Below are 16951 nucleotides of genomic sequence, written 5' to 3'. Positions count from 1 at the left end.
AAAGAAGCAAATGACAATGAAAGAGAAGGCGCTTGTCGAGGTCGAAGTCAAGCGAGGGAAGGTCATTTGTGTGTGCTCGAGAAGAAAAAGAAATAGAAGAAGCTAACGGAGGAGAAAGTAAGGGTGTAACAGAACTGAATACAAACAAACAAAGCTCGTGTTCGTGTTCAGTTCATTTGAAATTAAGTGTGCTTGAAATAGGCTCGTGCTCGAAATTGTTCGTGAAGTTATTTTTTGTATTCGGTTCGATTTGTTTGAAATTAATTCGAAATGTTTGAAATGTTCGAATTGTTCTAATTATTTGAATTGTTTGAATTGTTTGAAATCATTCAAATATATTTGTATTGTTTGAATTGTTAAGTTGATAATAAATTTAATTATTAATTTTCACATAACTTGTCAACATAAAAATCGTCACAAAAAAAAAGTAGATGGAATCATTCCTATGCTACTAGACTTGGAATACACATTTGATGGAAGTTTCCATGCATCTATTATTTCAACATCATTAATGAGTTATGGGGGTTCTCAGAAAAATCTTATGTCCACCATACTTGAACTTGAGTAATTGGAAGCCACCAAAAGCTGCAGAACTTTAGAAAAAGTAAGAGTTAGACGTTTAATATTTGCTTATTTGTATTACTTCAAAGAATCAATGCAACCATTTAAGCTTGGCTTGGAAACATTGTCATAGATTAACTCAGGTTTTGTGTAAAATTAAGGTGCAGTTTTGTATAAAATCAGTTATAACACACTCGGCTGTACAGAGAGATCATAACAATACATAAATCATAATGTTTAAATGTTTTATATGTCATATGAACTAAATAAGAATTATGTGGTATGTATGTAAATGTCTCCTGGAAGTTTCTAAAAAGAAAGGATTTCTTTTCTAATTTGAGATCTATAGTGATAGCAACATGACATAAACCATAATGTTTAAAGGTTAGACATGCCATATGTAATTATATAAGAATTATGTGGTATGTATGTAAATTTCTCTTGAAAGTTTCAAAAAAGAAAGGATTTTTTTTTCTAATTTGCAGGTAAGGTCATAGATTTCAGCAATGCTGATGTTGCTATTGATCACTATCACAGATATGAGGTCAAGCTTAATATCAGTTTGCTCAATTAAGGAGAAAAGAAAAGTAAATATTGTTTAAATAGGGCAGAATATTTGATGCAAGAAGATGCGCAGCTCATGGCTGATATTGGAATAGATGCTTGCAGGTTTTCAAGTGCTTGTCCCGTATTTTTCCAAGTAATTTAAGCAATAGTCGACTCACAGCACATAAGCTTAAACCAATATGAAATTAATGCTTAAAAATGTATGAATCACAACACAAATGCACAATAGCCGAAGCACAACTTGCAACAAAACCATAATATCAGATCTCATCCATAAAAAATTCTGATCTAGAGGCAATATGTGAGATTTCACTCCCAAAAACTTCAAAAACTAGGTTTCACTCAAAAAAAAACTAAATAATATAAAAGAAATATAAGAAAATTTAAGCTACGAGGCGAACCTAAAGATAAATATGAAATATTAAAGAAAAGATACTCAAAGATGACACCACGGTAGTCTTACAAGCAACCAAGCAAAAATATCGAGCAACCAAGCAAGAATAACAAGCAGTCGATCCAACGCCGAGTCGCCTACTCACCGAAGACAAAGAAACTTTATCGAAGACAAATAGAAGTAAGAGATTAGAGAACGAACACAAACGACAAACCCTTAGTGCTCGTGGCTGAAAGTTTTTCGTGATTTTGAGAGGAGGAGAAGAATTAGAAAAAGAGGAGGCGGCCGAAACCTATAGCTTTCAAGAAGAGAAAGGGAGAAGAATTAGAAGAAGAGGAGGTGGCCGAAACCTATAGCTTTCAAGAAGAGAAAGGGAGGCCGGTTGGGGCAAAAGGGCCTAGGTTTTTTTTTTTTTTTTGTCCATACATATAGTATATTAATATATTATATTAAATGTATAACTTATAATATATAAATATATAATATTTATACAACTAATATTAATATATTATTATTATTAATTAATTATACATTATAATTTATAGGATTTAATTTTTTAAAATATAATAAATTTTTATAGTATATAATTATTTTTAAATTATTTTATATTTCAAATAATAAGAATTCGAACACTATCGAATACATGACTGTTTGTGTTTCGTTCATTTAAAAAACGAACGAAAAAAAATCGTTCGTGCTCGTCTCGCTTGCTTATCAAACGAGCCGAACATGAACTCCCTAACGAGCCGAACATGAACTCCCTAACGAGCCGAACACGAACTGTTCGCAAACAACGAGCTTTTTTGACATCCCTAGGAGTTTCCTGTTGTGTGAAGAAGCTTCCCGCACTTAATCTGCCACGAGCTATAGAAGGGGGAGGAGAAAGAGGTGCAACTTGCATGCGTGCCGAACCGAGCATTTAAGGTTAGGGTAAGTTATAATTTCAGATTTAATTAATTTAAATAGATATTATGGCTTTTATTAATTTATAACAAGAACATTAATCGAAGAACTCTTACTTTGTAAAATTAGAAGACGGAAATTATTGATTTCACACAAGAAGGAGAAGGTAAATATTTTTGGTTATTGTGAAATTCTTTTAATAAATAAGTATATTGAATTAGTATTAAGATTAATGTTTAATAATTAAAATTCTGAATCAGAAAATTTAAAGTTGAAAATCTTTGGATGGTGGAAGAAGAAGAGGAGGATCGAGCAAGGATTGTATGGAGATTGTGTCATCGACGAGTGCTAAAGAGGAAAGAATTGAAGTTGATGCTTTTTTTTTAAGAAACTTACGTTAATTAAAAGTGTGTTAAACTTAAATTTTGAATCAATATCTAGGAATTTTGAAAAAGTGCAACAAGTGTTTATTAAAGAATAATAAAGGGTAATTCAAGAGAGAGAAAGATAATCAGACTTTAGGCAAGGAATTACTTTCTTATGTGTATTAAATCAATGTTTTATTTAAAAAGATGTTACATTATTGTCATAAAAACATCAGTTTTTTTTATTATATACATATTAAAATTTAAATGACCTTTGAAATGAAAATAAATAAAACGGGAAAGGATAAATAGTTGTTTGATGACTTTAAATGGATAAAATAAAAAAAATGAAATGTCAAATAATTAAGCTATTCAGAATGTGATCTTTCATGGTGCTAGTTGTAGAAACTATTGTATTCATGCACAAAAAATAAATATAAATAGTAAATATGTACCTTCAAATGCAAAACTTTGAGGGTACCTACAAGTAAAATCTTTTGAGGGTATCAACGGGCGCAACTTTTTTAGGATACCTTTAAATATAACTTTTTTGAGGATACATTCGGATTTGACTATAATCCTAATAAAATTTCTTTAAAATAATTTTAAAAGATCAATTCTTAAATTAAAACATAAAGGATTAATTTAAAATGAAAACTTACAATTTGCTTAATTAATGAATCACATTTATTTTGGATATTCATGCATAGCATTCACATAATAATTTAATACATAACAGGTTATAATTGCTAACTAAGTTTTGACAAATTTACCGTTTAAATTAATTGCTTCTTGAAGGTAAAGCACACTAGGTTGATATGACTGAAATAAGGGAATTGATTTATAGGAGAACTCCTGATACTAGATACTAGGTTTTTGTTATGATTCTAGTTTGTTGTACTACTTATTTTAGATTGACGTTATAATGTTGTTGGTTGTGTTGTTATATTGTTTTACATCCATACTATGATGTTATTTTGGTTGGATTTGACTGCAGTTTAGTGCACTTTATGAGTATTAGTGACACCTTTTTTTTTTATTGAAAGTTATGATGGTTATCATAAAATCATAAAAAGGTTAATATTGTCCGACCGCAATTCGTGACTTGATTAATTCTAAGCTATCAGGTAGCACAGTGACAAAAGTGATATCAGATAATTTAGGTTTGAATTCTGATAAAAAAATAACCACTGTGTTGATTTAATTAAAAAATAGGCAATACAAATTAAGGGTTAAATTATGTATACTTATATTCTTTGTTTTATTTTTTTTAAAATATAAAAAATCTGGGTGACATTAAATGATGATATGGAAAAGCCTCGGCGAACACAAATGTTTTTATTGAGATGATAACTGCAGCAATTGGGATGATTATGAACTCTTGGCCAAGAAAAATTCAGGGGAGATAGACAAATTTTTTAAGTTATTTCGAGATATGAGACCACATCTCTTTTCTGGCGGATGTCTAATGGAGGCCGAGAACTGGCTAATGAGAGTGAAGAATGTTACAGATGGACTTGTCCACCAAAGAGGAGGGTTACACTTACCATTCTTGTCTTTGAGAAATAAACAAAGAGATGTTGGCAAGGACATTTGCATGAGAAATTTGAAGATAAAACCAACTATCCAGTGCAATATAAGGTATTTGTGGTAATATTTAGAAACTGGTTCTACCACTGTCAGCCAGAAGACAGATACAGAACAAGTTTATCGAGCTGATGCAGGGTTACCTTTTCATCATGCAGTACAAGAGAGTTCATTCTGCTTTCAAGGTAAACCCCCTAGTTGGTTCCAAATGCTGAGAAGAAATGTCATAGTTTTTTTCTAGGCTGAAGGATATGATTAGACAACTACTGATTCCTCTTTGGATTGAGGATTACTCTATTTTGTTGGAGTGGGTCTGAAAGGTTAAGTAGGATTTACATGCTACCCAGCAAAAGAAGGACGTACATAAGAGGATGAATTCATAAGGATCCAATTTTTCTCAAGGCCATCAGGGCAGTTAGTATTTTCTGTGAAAAAATACAAGTGCTCAGAAGGCCAGATCAAGCAGCATTGATAACCAAATTGAAGCTAGGAAGTGTGACAGTTGTGAAAGATCTCATAAGGCTGAGTGTTTTTCCGGAGCTAACAAGTGTTTTTGATGCCATCAACAAGGACATATGGCGAGGAATTGTCCTAGCTCCAAATAGAGGGATCTAGCAGATTTTAGGGGCACTGCCACAAGACCTCAAAGAAACTTTGACAAGTCGAGGACAACTGAGTCCTTTGAATCGATGTCAATTCAAGGTTAGACCCAGCAAAATGTTCAGCCCAGGGTGTATGCACTTTTGCTGCAGAAAGCTAAGGAATCCTCTGAAGTTAATACAAATATGTTTTATATTTAAGAAATTTTAACCAAGTGTACTTCTCATTATAATAAAATTAATGTCATGTCATTCATATCCTATAAAAACTTAAATACATAAATAAATCCACTCTAAAAGTTCAATGAAATAGTTTTAATGTAATAGGTATTGTATATCTTCATAATAGGTCAATAAGAGTATGGACCATTCAGAATAGTTTATAATTGAGGCATTTGTTAAAGTGATGCAATTGAATAAAACCTTAATGTCTATAATATTATCTATTAGAAAGACAAATGGTAATAGAAGTAATCAGTTGTGTGAGGTAAAGCTAATGATTGATGAAAAAATTTTGATGCACAATTGATTATTTTACACTTTGATGTTAAAGCTTACTGTCAGCGGTACTATAGCTGGTACAGTACTGCGAATGCACTACTGTAGCTGCTACAATAATCGTGGTCCTCCTTTCCTATTTATTTCATTTCATTTCCTAATGCTTTCCCATTATAATTTATTTCCTTTACTACTATTTTCCTATTCCTCCCCTTGCCTATTATATATCCTTCATATTCTACTCCTTACCTATTTTATCTACTTATCCTCTCTTTATATAAGTGTTATTTTCTAAGGTTACAGGGGGAGGTTTTATGATTGCAGATTTATGAGTGCTACCTTTGATAAGTTCTTCCCCTCTGGGGCCTGAATCCGATGGCGAAAATGTGCTCCAGCTGTAACTCATCCGAGGTGGTGACCATCTCCAAGGGTCTGGGTGGTGTTCCGACCGTAGCTCAACCACGATGAGACATTTATCTTTCCTCACCTCCTCTCCCACGAAGTCCAGCAATCGCCAGCTTACTGCCCTCCCACCAGCTCACCTTCAGCAGGCCTCCAACCCTTCTCTAGACCTTCCCACAAGCCGCCAGCTTGTTGTTCCACCCCTACTCCTTCCAGCAATCATCTACTTGTTGCTCCCCCTTCCCTACATTCACTTTTTTTCCCTTCCCTTGTTTCCCAACCACCGTCCCTAGTTCTCTCTCCTTGATGTCGCCAACATCCCCTACTACCGTCACCCTTATTGGAGTCTGTGTTGTGTTTTTATGCGTGTGTTGTTGTTTGTTATCGTTATTTCAAGTTGCAAGAGTCTCGTTGAACCCTTTTGAATTCAGTTTTTTTTTTTTTTTTTTTTTTTTTTGTGTAATTTTGGTCTTTGGGTCTTCTTCCTCTGGTATCAATTGGTATCATAGCTATCCCAACCCTAGCCCAAGCCTAGGGTTCCCTAGCATCTACTCCCACCCAACACACTACCTACCAAAATTTTTATGCCCTAAAAGCTTCGACAAATGAATTTGAAACTCCCCAACCCCAAGAGCTTACCGCCTACAGTATTGTAGCAGCTAAAGTACCGCAGTTACTGTAGTTGCTACAGTAATCACGGACCCCCATTTCCTATTTAATTTTGTTCCTTCCCTAAGGTTTTCTCATTATAATTCATTTTCTTCTCTACTTCTTTCAAATTCCTCCCCTTGCTCATTATATCTCTTTCCAATCCTACTCCTTACCTATGTTATCTACTAATCCTCTCTTTATATAGGTGTTATTTTTTGAGATTACAAGAGGAGGTTATATGATTGCAGATTTCTGAAAGCTGCCTTTGAGGGGTTCTTCCCCTCCAAGGGATGTATCCGAGGGTGAGAAGGTTCTTCGACTCTACCTTGTCTAGGGTGTTAATCGTCTCGAAGGGTAAGGGTGGTGCTCCGGCAGTAGCTCAACCACGAAGAGACATTTATCTTTCCACAGCCCCTTCTCCCACGCAGTCCAGCAGTCACCAGCTTGTTGCCCTCCCTCGGGTTCACCGTCTACAGGTCTTCAGCCCTTCTCCACACCTCGACTTATTGTTCCCCTCCGACACACCTCAAGCATCCCATCAGTCGACCCCTATGCCTTCTAACAATTGTCTAATTGTTGCTCTCCCTTGCTTAGAGTCAAACATGTTGCCCCTTCCCCTATTTCCCTACCATCGGCCCTCGTTCCCTCTCCCTGTTGCCGCCAAAATCCCCTTTGCTACCGTCACTTTTATTGGAGTTTATGTGTTGTGTCTTTATGCTTGTATTGTTGTTTGTTGTTTGTTGTTTGTTGTTATTATTTCATGTCGCAAGGGTCTCGTTTGTACCCTTTTGAGTACGGTAGTAACATTTGTGTTTTTTTGTGGTGGTTTGGGTCTTTTTCCTCTGATATCACTCTTGTTGGAGTTTGAGACAATTTTAGGCATGGATTGATTGTCTAAAAACTTTATCACAATAGATTTCAATAAAAAACTATCAAAATAAATATAATTAGAGAGGCAGACGTCAAAATTTTGTGGTGATAGAGGATAGCTTTGATGATAACCACATATTTGAAGTCTTTAAACTATTAAATAGTGGAAGACAGGGTGGGTTTGTTGGCCCACGCGAATGATACTACTAAGGAAGTTAAGTCATTGAATGATATTTCAATAGTGAACGTGCATCCAAAAGTTTTTCTTTGTGATTTATGAAAACTACCCACCAATGAGAAATAGCTTTTACTATTGAGTTATTGTGAGGTTCTGAGCTAATATCCAAGGCACAGTATAAAATGATAGTAAAATAATTACAGGATTTGAAAAGTTAATTACAAGAATTACTAAATGATGGATTTATTAGGCCTAACACCTTGGTATGGTAGTTAGAAGGAAGTTTGAGAGGGAAAAGGGGAAATGGAGGAAGGTGAAGGAAGAGTGGAAAAGGAAGGTATCGGGGTAGTATATTTATGCCAAGAAGCCCTTTTAAGTTAAAAAAAATGTGATTTATGTTGCAGGATTAAATCAAGGTATAAACCGAGAATTGCATGAATATTCTAAGTTATGAATTTTAGATGTTTTACACCGAGTGGTGAGCTTGAGGTGAGCTTGAGAAAACTCGTTTTAAGAGTATTTTGTTGTTTCAGTTAAAATAATCATGTGTTAAATTAAGAATAATATCTTCCTCAAGGTTTTCTATATCATTTCTTGTGTTGTATGAATGCATTAAGAGTTTATGAATATTGATGAATATCTGCACATGATTATATAAATAACAACATTGAGTGTTTCACACATTGTCGATTTTTACATCAGTGAGATAGTACAGTGTCATTGCATATCCAAAACCATCACTTTAGATAGGATGTAAAAAATCTGTCACTTTTGAAGGACCCTAAGTGACAAGATAAGTACAAAACTCAAGTTCAGTTTAGCAATGCACCCACAGATGGATGGGCAGAAGAATGTAATAAATTAGAATTTGAGGAATCTCCTTTATCTTTGGGCAAAATTATCAGACAGTGGGATTTGATCATTCGTCAAGTTAATTTACAACCGGTCTACTATTCAGCCCACAGATCACATCCCCTTTAAGGTTATATACAAGTAGAACTCTAACACTTTTGAAGTTAGTGTAGATTTTAGTAGTTACTGAGACTGAAGCATAAATCACTTAGAGAAATTTAGATCTTACATGAGCAAGTAAAGGTAGTAGTTAACAAGCAGAATACTAAATAACAGAAACAAGCTAACAAGTCCATGAAGGCAATGATCTTCAAGGAAGAAAATTTGGTGTGAATTAGAATGAAGAAAGAGAGATTTACTGCAAGTTATTTTGAGAAGCTCAGGCTTGAAGTTGATGGACCATTCAGAATCATGAAGAAGTTTAATGATAACCCTATAAGATTGAACTATAGGAAAAATATAATATTTATGTCATATTTAATGTCTCTAACTTGTCTTCCTACTCTAAGGATCCAGATACTTTTGGAGAAGAGGACATAACCAGTCCGACCCAGGGAGAGATCTGCGAGATCGGTCCCTAAAGATCGAGATGGAATCCCATCCTGCGCGGGTCCAAAATGAGATTTTCCCCATCTTTTGGTGGTTGTCAGATTTTGTGGGCCGCATTTACATGGGAACATTTTAAATATTTTGTTAATTTTATATTGGGGGACTTCTGCTTTGCTTTGTTGGATGCAATTTAGAGAGCTTTTTTGGTTTCAACCCTAAATGAGTGTCTTTTTTCATTATGCAAGTAATGTGTTTGTAACGTGTTGTCATTGAAGTGTGTTCCGCTTTCTCAGAAGTTCTCGTAATTTAAACCACCCAAATTTTGTGTCATTTGCATGTGGGAGGCAACTTTCACATTTTCCTTTTGTGTGACAACCAAAGCAATATAGGTGCCTATCTTATATATTGTTGATGTTTTAGACGTGTTAATGTAGTCCATTTCACAAGCTAGTAAAATTTGATCAATTTCAACTGTGGTTGAGATGTTTTGAACAGGATTTACATGACATTACATTCGTCATACAAATTTTCATCATTTTGATCAAAATTATTGCTAAAGCCGTTTACAGGTATTTTTGGCATTTCAAATGTATTGTGTATTAGGTTTTATGAACGTAAGAGGTTTGGATGTTCTCAACTACAATTGAGGCAAGCTAGATCCGTTTGCACAATGTCACATTTATCGTTCATCGCACCATCATTCATCGTGATCAACTGAATCGACTGAGAGGAATGGTCGATAATTTTGATGCTTTGAACACATCATCACAGACCTTTTTACAAAGAAGCAACATTTCAAACACTTTTGATTGTGTCGAACTCATTTTACATGATGCTGCATCTGATTTCTATCTTAGATATTTTGTTTTATCTTGCTGAGTTGCAGGACAGGTACAAATGTCAATAATGAACAAGCCAAAATAAACCAATAACATAAAAGGTGTCCTCAGCTTTAAGCTTTAGTTCATAAAATTTTGATCATAGATGTCAATACCAAATCCTACTACTATCTGGATACTATAAGAAGTATAACATTTTTTATGATTTGAGAATGTATAATGTCAAGCAAAAAGTGTACTAGTAACGCAGAGAGATAAGTATGGTAAGTGTGAATGATTCAAAGTTTTTAGAGATTTAAAATCATTTACAATGTATATTCATTACTTTGCAATGTAACACGGAACCAACAAAACACCAACTCAAATACATGCAGACTACCCATTTCAGATTAGTTCATGAGCCAAATGAATACTTAACTCTTGACATAAAGGAATGCATCAACTTAAAAGCAAAAGATAAAGTAAAACAGATAATTGGGGGGGGGATACGCTTTTCTAAGAAAAGAGTGAGCTGATGCACTGCAATAAAGGATCTTATAAACTAACATAACAAACAGTAACTTACCAGTCTGAAATTGTGCTGGCACTGACTGAAATATCCGACCAATAACCACAGACAAAATCGTCATGAGTGAAAGAGCTCCCATTGATCCAAGCAAAACCTAACTCCGAATGCATATTGAAGAAGAAAATAGTTGAAAAGAAAGTAGTGGTGGTAGCTAACAACTCAAAGCAAACTATAACCCATACAAAGGAAAATGAAAAAAATATATAATTTTGCTGCATGATGACAGTTGGAATTTTAGGAAGATTTATTTTTAGTATATTCTATTTCAGTATTTTCTATTTTTAGAATTTAGAACTATTGGCATGTTATAATTCATGATTTATTCTTTTATCATAGTGAGAAATGGTTGATTTTATGATTATTTTCCTATTGTGGGAGTCTTCCCACTCTATTTATCTTGTAATTGTTTCCTCTGTAATCGAATATGAATAATTATTTTTCCCTTCCCAAAATCTAGATAGTATCAGAGCCAACTTTCGCCTTCTCATCGACCGGGTCATCCACGGGTTCTACCCTTGCAAGAAGCCTTCGATTCGCTCCTACCCTTCCCATGTTCACCTAGTAACATCACTTTCGTGACTGACCCCTTGAGATATAGTCCTGATTAGAGCTAGCTACAAAGGCAATGACTGGATCGTGGTGCTCAAATTTCGTCTTCGTGACCGACCCTCTTGATACAATTGTGATTTGAGCTAGCTGAAAAGGTAGATTGTGGCCTTCAGAGACTAGATGTCACCTGATTCGAAGCTCCAATTGTATCATCATTCTTTGTCCTTCCTCTGGGCATGGCATCGACACCAAGGTTCGAAGCTGCACAATCCGAGCCTATATCCGAACAAGGGCCTGTTTTTTCCTCGCCTCAAGGTAGCCACTGCACGTGTACGGTTCTTCTTTGATTCTGTGGATGTCATACAAATGAGCAATGATGGTAGGAGTTCAAAAAAATTCTAACACATCGACCGGGTCGAGTAATTATGAAATCAACTGACCTCACCCTACAACTCTCATGGTTGTATCGACCGACTATTTTCCTCAAAATTTACCACCTTACCCCTCACAGTTATAAAACTTAATGGACACAACTATGTCGAGTGAGCATAATCCATAAAATTGGTAATCAACAAGAAAGGTATTTAACAAGAGAATTTTCAAAACCTACTGCTAGCAATCCGAATCTAAAAAATGGCAGTCTGAATATTTTCTGGTTATGGCATGGCTCATCAACTCCATGCAAACAACCATAGGAAAGCCTCACCTATTCCTGCTCACTAATCGAGATATCTAGTAGGCCGTTCGAGATCTGTATTTATATTTTGATAATTCTTCATAAATTTTTAGTTGAAAACTCAACCTTAAGAATCCAAACAAAATGATTGTTATGTTAATATGTATTATAATAATGAGCTGGTAATATTATGACAAAAGATTGATCAATGTTATAATGACAATTAGGCGAACGTGAATAATTATGCTCGCCACAATAAGAGAGGAAAATGATTGGGTCTACATGTTCTTAGTCGGCCTTAATTGGAGTTTAGACAAAATCCGAGGTCAAATCCTCAATAGAAAACCTATACACTCTCAATTCGAGAAGTTTTTGAAGTTTGACATGAAGAGTTAAAAAGAAAAATCATGTCGTGAAACACTAAATCATCTTGTAACATTGAACATGAGAACTCTGCACTTGTGTCAAAAGAGGTTGATACTGACAAAAAAGAGCGCAATAAACTATGGTGAGAGCATTGCAAAAAACCATGACACATGAAAGATACAAGTGGGAAGCTTCATGGTAAACCTACAAACTAGAAATCAATATCCAAGTGTGAAGGTCAAGCCAATCAACCTACTGCTAAAAAAACTTGGGAGCTTCCTACTAACTCGAATGTAGTCTTTTTCACCAAGGAACAATTAGAGCACTTGCACAAACTATTTAAATCTCCAAAGTTTTCCCTAACTCTGGCTTGCTCCTTATTACAAAAGGATAATTCTCTAGCCAATACTTAGGTGTTATTTCAAATTTTTTCTAACTTTTGGCAAATTGATTCTGGTGCAATTGATCACATGACCAGTTGTTCTAAATTATGTACATTGATAGACCTTGTGCAAACAATAAAATAGTCAAATTCTTTATGGTTCCTTCTCGATAATTGTCGGAATATGAATTGTCAAACTCTCATTTTTAACTCTTCGCAATGTTCTTCATGTTCCTAAACTATTGTATAGTTTGTTGTCCATTAGTAAAATTATTGTTAACAATCAATATGAAGCTAATTTCTATTCTTCATGTTGTAAATTTTAGGAAGTGACATCGTGAAGATGATTGGCAGTGCTAAGAAAAAAGATGAGATTATTATTTTGATTATGAACTTGACTCAAATAGACAATATCAAAGTACTTGTTTGAATTTTGTTTCCGTTTCTAAAGAAAATGGCATTATATTATGGTATTATAAGTTATATTATCTTACTTTTCATAATGTAAAATATTTATTCCTCAAATTATTTCCAAATAAAAAAAACCTTTATTTCAATGTGAAGTTTGTCAATTTGTGAAACATCATCGTGCATCATTTTCTCCACAAGTATACAAACCAGGATATCTGACATCTTTGAAAAAACTTTACACATTCTGAAAAAAATGGCTAATGTGTTTCACTAATGATCACACTAGGTTAAGTTTGGTTTATTTAATAAAAGAAAATTTTGAAGTAGAAATGATTTTGAAAAGCTTTTACACTATAGTATACACACATTTCAAAAAACGTTTAAATATTATGGAGTGATGATGACTGAGAGTATTTCAAAAATTTGATGACGAACTTAACTCAAACAAACAATGAAAGTAATAGTTTAAATTTTGTTTCGTTCACTAAAGAAAAAAATATTATAATATGGTATTATAGGTTAGATCATCCTAATTTTTAGTATCTAAAATATTTATTTCTCAAATTACTTCAAAATAAAAATTTATCATTGTTTTAATGTGAAGTTTGTTAATTTGTGAAACATCATCCTGCATCATTTTCTCCACAAACATATAAACCAACTACACCATCTTTAGCAATCTTCTCTGACTCGTAGGGATATCTAGGGGTTTATCTAATGAAAGAAAATTTTTAAGTGAAAATGACTTTCAGAAACTTTTACACAATGGTATACGCGATTTCAAATAATCACTCAATAAGTACGGAGTGATAATGTGGAGGATATTTCAAGAATAATTTGGGTCAATTTTTTCCCCCGAGAAATGAATAATTAATCGAAGCACCTATGTTTAAATTCCACAACAAAATGGTGTAGTTGAAAGAAAAAACAAGCACTTATTGGAGTTAGCTCGGACATTGATATTTACCAATCAAATGTCTAAATATTTTTAGGGTGAAGTTGTTCTTACTGTTACATTTCTCATAAAAATAACACCTAATAAAGTTTTAAACTTTGAAAGATCTTATAATTTTAAAAACAAAAATTCAAAGAATCGACTCGCATCTTCAATATCTCTTAAAACATTTGGGTGCTATTTTCTTTCACATTCATAATAAAGGAAAGCTTGAACCCTGAGCTAAAAAATATGTTTATTGGTTATGCTCCTAACTAAAAGGGATATAAATATTTTTATCCTAATTCTAAAAAATTAACTGTTGCCATGGATATCATATTTTTTTAATTACAACACTTTGAGTTTTAGATATTTTTTCAAACAAAAAAATCTCAAAAGAATATCATTCCAATCTTGAATGTTGAATCTGAAAGTTCAAGCGATATTATATCAGAAGAGAGTGCATCGATTCTTTTAGATATTCAAATTTCTACAATGTCAACTCAAGATATTCATAACAAAGAAGAAACGGAATAAAAAACTATGATAGTGGAACCGTTTGACATGGCCTAGAATCATTTGCAATGCCCAGAATTCGTTAACCCGTCAGGTAATGTTCTCATTGATCTTTTATCTCATGTTCAGTCCACTTAAACTTTGAGTTATGGGTCTAGTCTTGAATCTGAGCATAATTCAAAACCTAAGTCTAATGAGTCTAACATTCCCATGGGAAAATGTCTTGCACTAAGTATCCATCGTCCCATAATGTGTCATATGAAAATCTCTCATCCACTTTCTGTGTTTTTACCTCACAATAATCTTGTATAGAGATTCCAAATATTGTGCAGGATTCTCAAAAAATTCTAAAGTGAAAGGAGGTCGTCTTAGAGAAGATGAAAGCTCTTGAAAAAAATGACACATAGAAATTGGTTGACTTACCTAGAAGATAGACAATTGTCAGGTGCAAATGGGTATTTACAATTAAGTATAATTCTAATGACTCTCTAGAATGGTACAAAACCTGATTGGTTTTCAAGAGATTCACTCGAACTTAGAACATTGATTATTAGGATACATTCACCCAGTCGCAAAACTAAGCTCTATAAAGGTTCTTCTGTCACTTACAGTTAATCTTGACCGGCACCTACAAAAGTTGGATATAAAAATATCTTCCTCAATGAAGACTTGGTGAAAGAGGTGTTTACGGGTGCACCTCCGAGATTTAGTGAGATGTTTGGCACAAAAGTGTGTAACTAAAAAATCATTATACGAGTTAAACTAGTCAATGAGAGTATGGTTTCAATGTTTTATTCTATTTTTTAAATGTCAGAAGTAAAAGGAAGGGAAATCATACAATGTTCGTCAGATATTCAAATGATGGGAGGATAATCATACTGATTGTGTATGTAGATGACAAAATTCTCACAAGAAATGACGCATACGAGATGAATCGTTTGAAGGCATTCCTATCATCAATTTTTGAAACCAAGGACTTAGAATCTATGAGGTATTCCCTTGGCATAGAAGTTGCCCGATCGAATAAAAGAATTAGTATCTTCCAACGGAGGTATGTTCTTGATCTTCTCCAATAAAATAAAATGAGAGGGTATAAACCTGTAGACATTCCAATTGATCTCAATTAGAAACTGAGAGATGAGAAGAAAGGTGATCCCGAGAATACAATTAGGTATCAAAAATTAGTGCATAAGATGATATACTTATCACATACATGATCAGATATTGCATTTGTGATGAGTATGATAAGTCAATTTATGCATTCACTATATGAGAAACACCTTGAAACAGCCAGCATAATTCTTAGATATCTAAAAGATACACAAGGTAAAGACTTATTCAAAAAGACCACAAAAAAGAGTATAGAGGCGTACATTGATGCAGATTGGGCAAACTCAATTATTTACAGCAGATCAACTTTTAGATATTGCACATATGTGTGGGAAAACCTAGTTAAATGACAAAGAAATAGTGTGGTTGCGAGTAGTGTTAAGACAGAATGTAGGGCGATGGAAAATGGAGTATGTGAGAAGTTATAGTTAGAAAGAATTCTTGAAGAGTTGTAGATCCTAATAAGTATGCCAACAAAGTTATGCTGTGAGAAGAAAGCTGCCATAAGCATTCCAGAAAATCCAGTACAACATGATCGTACAAAGTATGTGGAGATTGATAGACACTTCATAAAAAAGAAAATTGAGCGTGAAGACATTTGCATGTCATTTATTCCTATTGCTCAATAAATAGCAGATATATTCACCTAAAGGATTGTTCATGCCTAGTTTTGGGCTCCTTGTAAGCAAGTTAGGCCTAATAGATATCAATGCTCCAACCAAAACGAGGAGTTAGACTTTAGAAAATATTTATTTTTAATTTCTATTTTAGTAATTTTTTATTTTAGAATTTAGAGTTATCGATATGTTATAATTCTTATTTCTTCTTTTATCAAGGGGAGTTATGGTTGATTTTATAATTTTTCTAAAGTGAGTCATTCCCCTTTATTTATCTTGTAATCGTTTTCTATGAAGTTGAAGAGGAATAATTATTCTCCTCGTAAAACTTAATGACTTATGAAGTAAAAAAAGTTACATAGAAATAATAACCAAAAGAAAAAAAAAGCTAAATTTATATACATACCACACAAGTGTTATGTATTACATATCAAACACCTAAAGTTTAATATTTACATATAGAAAGCTTTAGTGTTATAATCGTATACGATCATATGCATAAGAAAATAATTTTTACTTTAAAAAGTTTAGAATTAGAGATATTTGTTATGTGATGTTAAGGATTTGAGTGCAAATAAGTAAACATTAATATTTCGGTGTTAAATATATAAATAAAAAGAATTGTGTGGTATGTGTAAATCCCTCGAAAAGGAATCTTTCACGGTAATAACAAGCTCTATATATGTTGCTTCAGACATTAGCATTTATAGTACAAAAAGCTTGTGAAATAGAAGTTTCAACTAAAATAGAAAAAGTAAGTACACCACCACCCTCTAAAATATACAAGGCTTTTGATCCATACATACAGCCATGCATGCATCCATCCAAACATACATGAATGCATACAGACATATCTATCTAGCTATCATATTTTTTTTCTATTTTTTAATGAAAAGCCCAAGGGCTGATTTTATTGAAATAGAAAAGAATACATAAAGGTTGTATGAGAAGAGCCCAAAAGAGGCACCCTACCATACGATACAAGTACAGTAATACCCCAACAAAAA

At 33.5% G+C, this 16951-nt stretch overlaps 1 protein-coding gene across 1 annotated transcript in view; it reads right to left on the bottom strand.

Moving 5' to 3' along the window:
- Positions 1–16951, bottom strand: part of LOC110027905 (GDT1-like protein 2, chloroplastic) — a gene marked incomplete in the record, with an annotated part of 53734 nt that overhangs the window by 30551 nt on the left and 6232 nt on the right. Inside the window, 1 exon segment of the mRNA XM_020729529.1 lies at positions 10381–10477. Within this exon segment, the coding sequence (XP_020585188.1) occupies positions 10381–10477 (97 nt within the window).

This window comes from Phalaenopsis equestris, unplaced genomic scaffold, assembly GCF_001263595.1.
Source record: "Phalaenopsis equestris unplaced genomic scaffold, ASM126359v1 Scaffold000465, whole genome shotgun sequence".
Taxonomy (NCBI): domain Eukaryota; kingdom Viridiplantae; phylum Streptophyta; class Magnoliopsida; order Asparagales; family Orchidaceae; genus Phalaenopsis; species Phalaenopsis equestris.
This window is presented reverse-complemented; position numbering and strand designations above follow the sequence as displayed.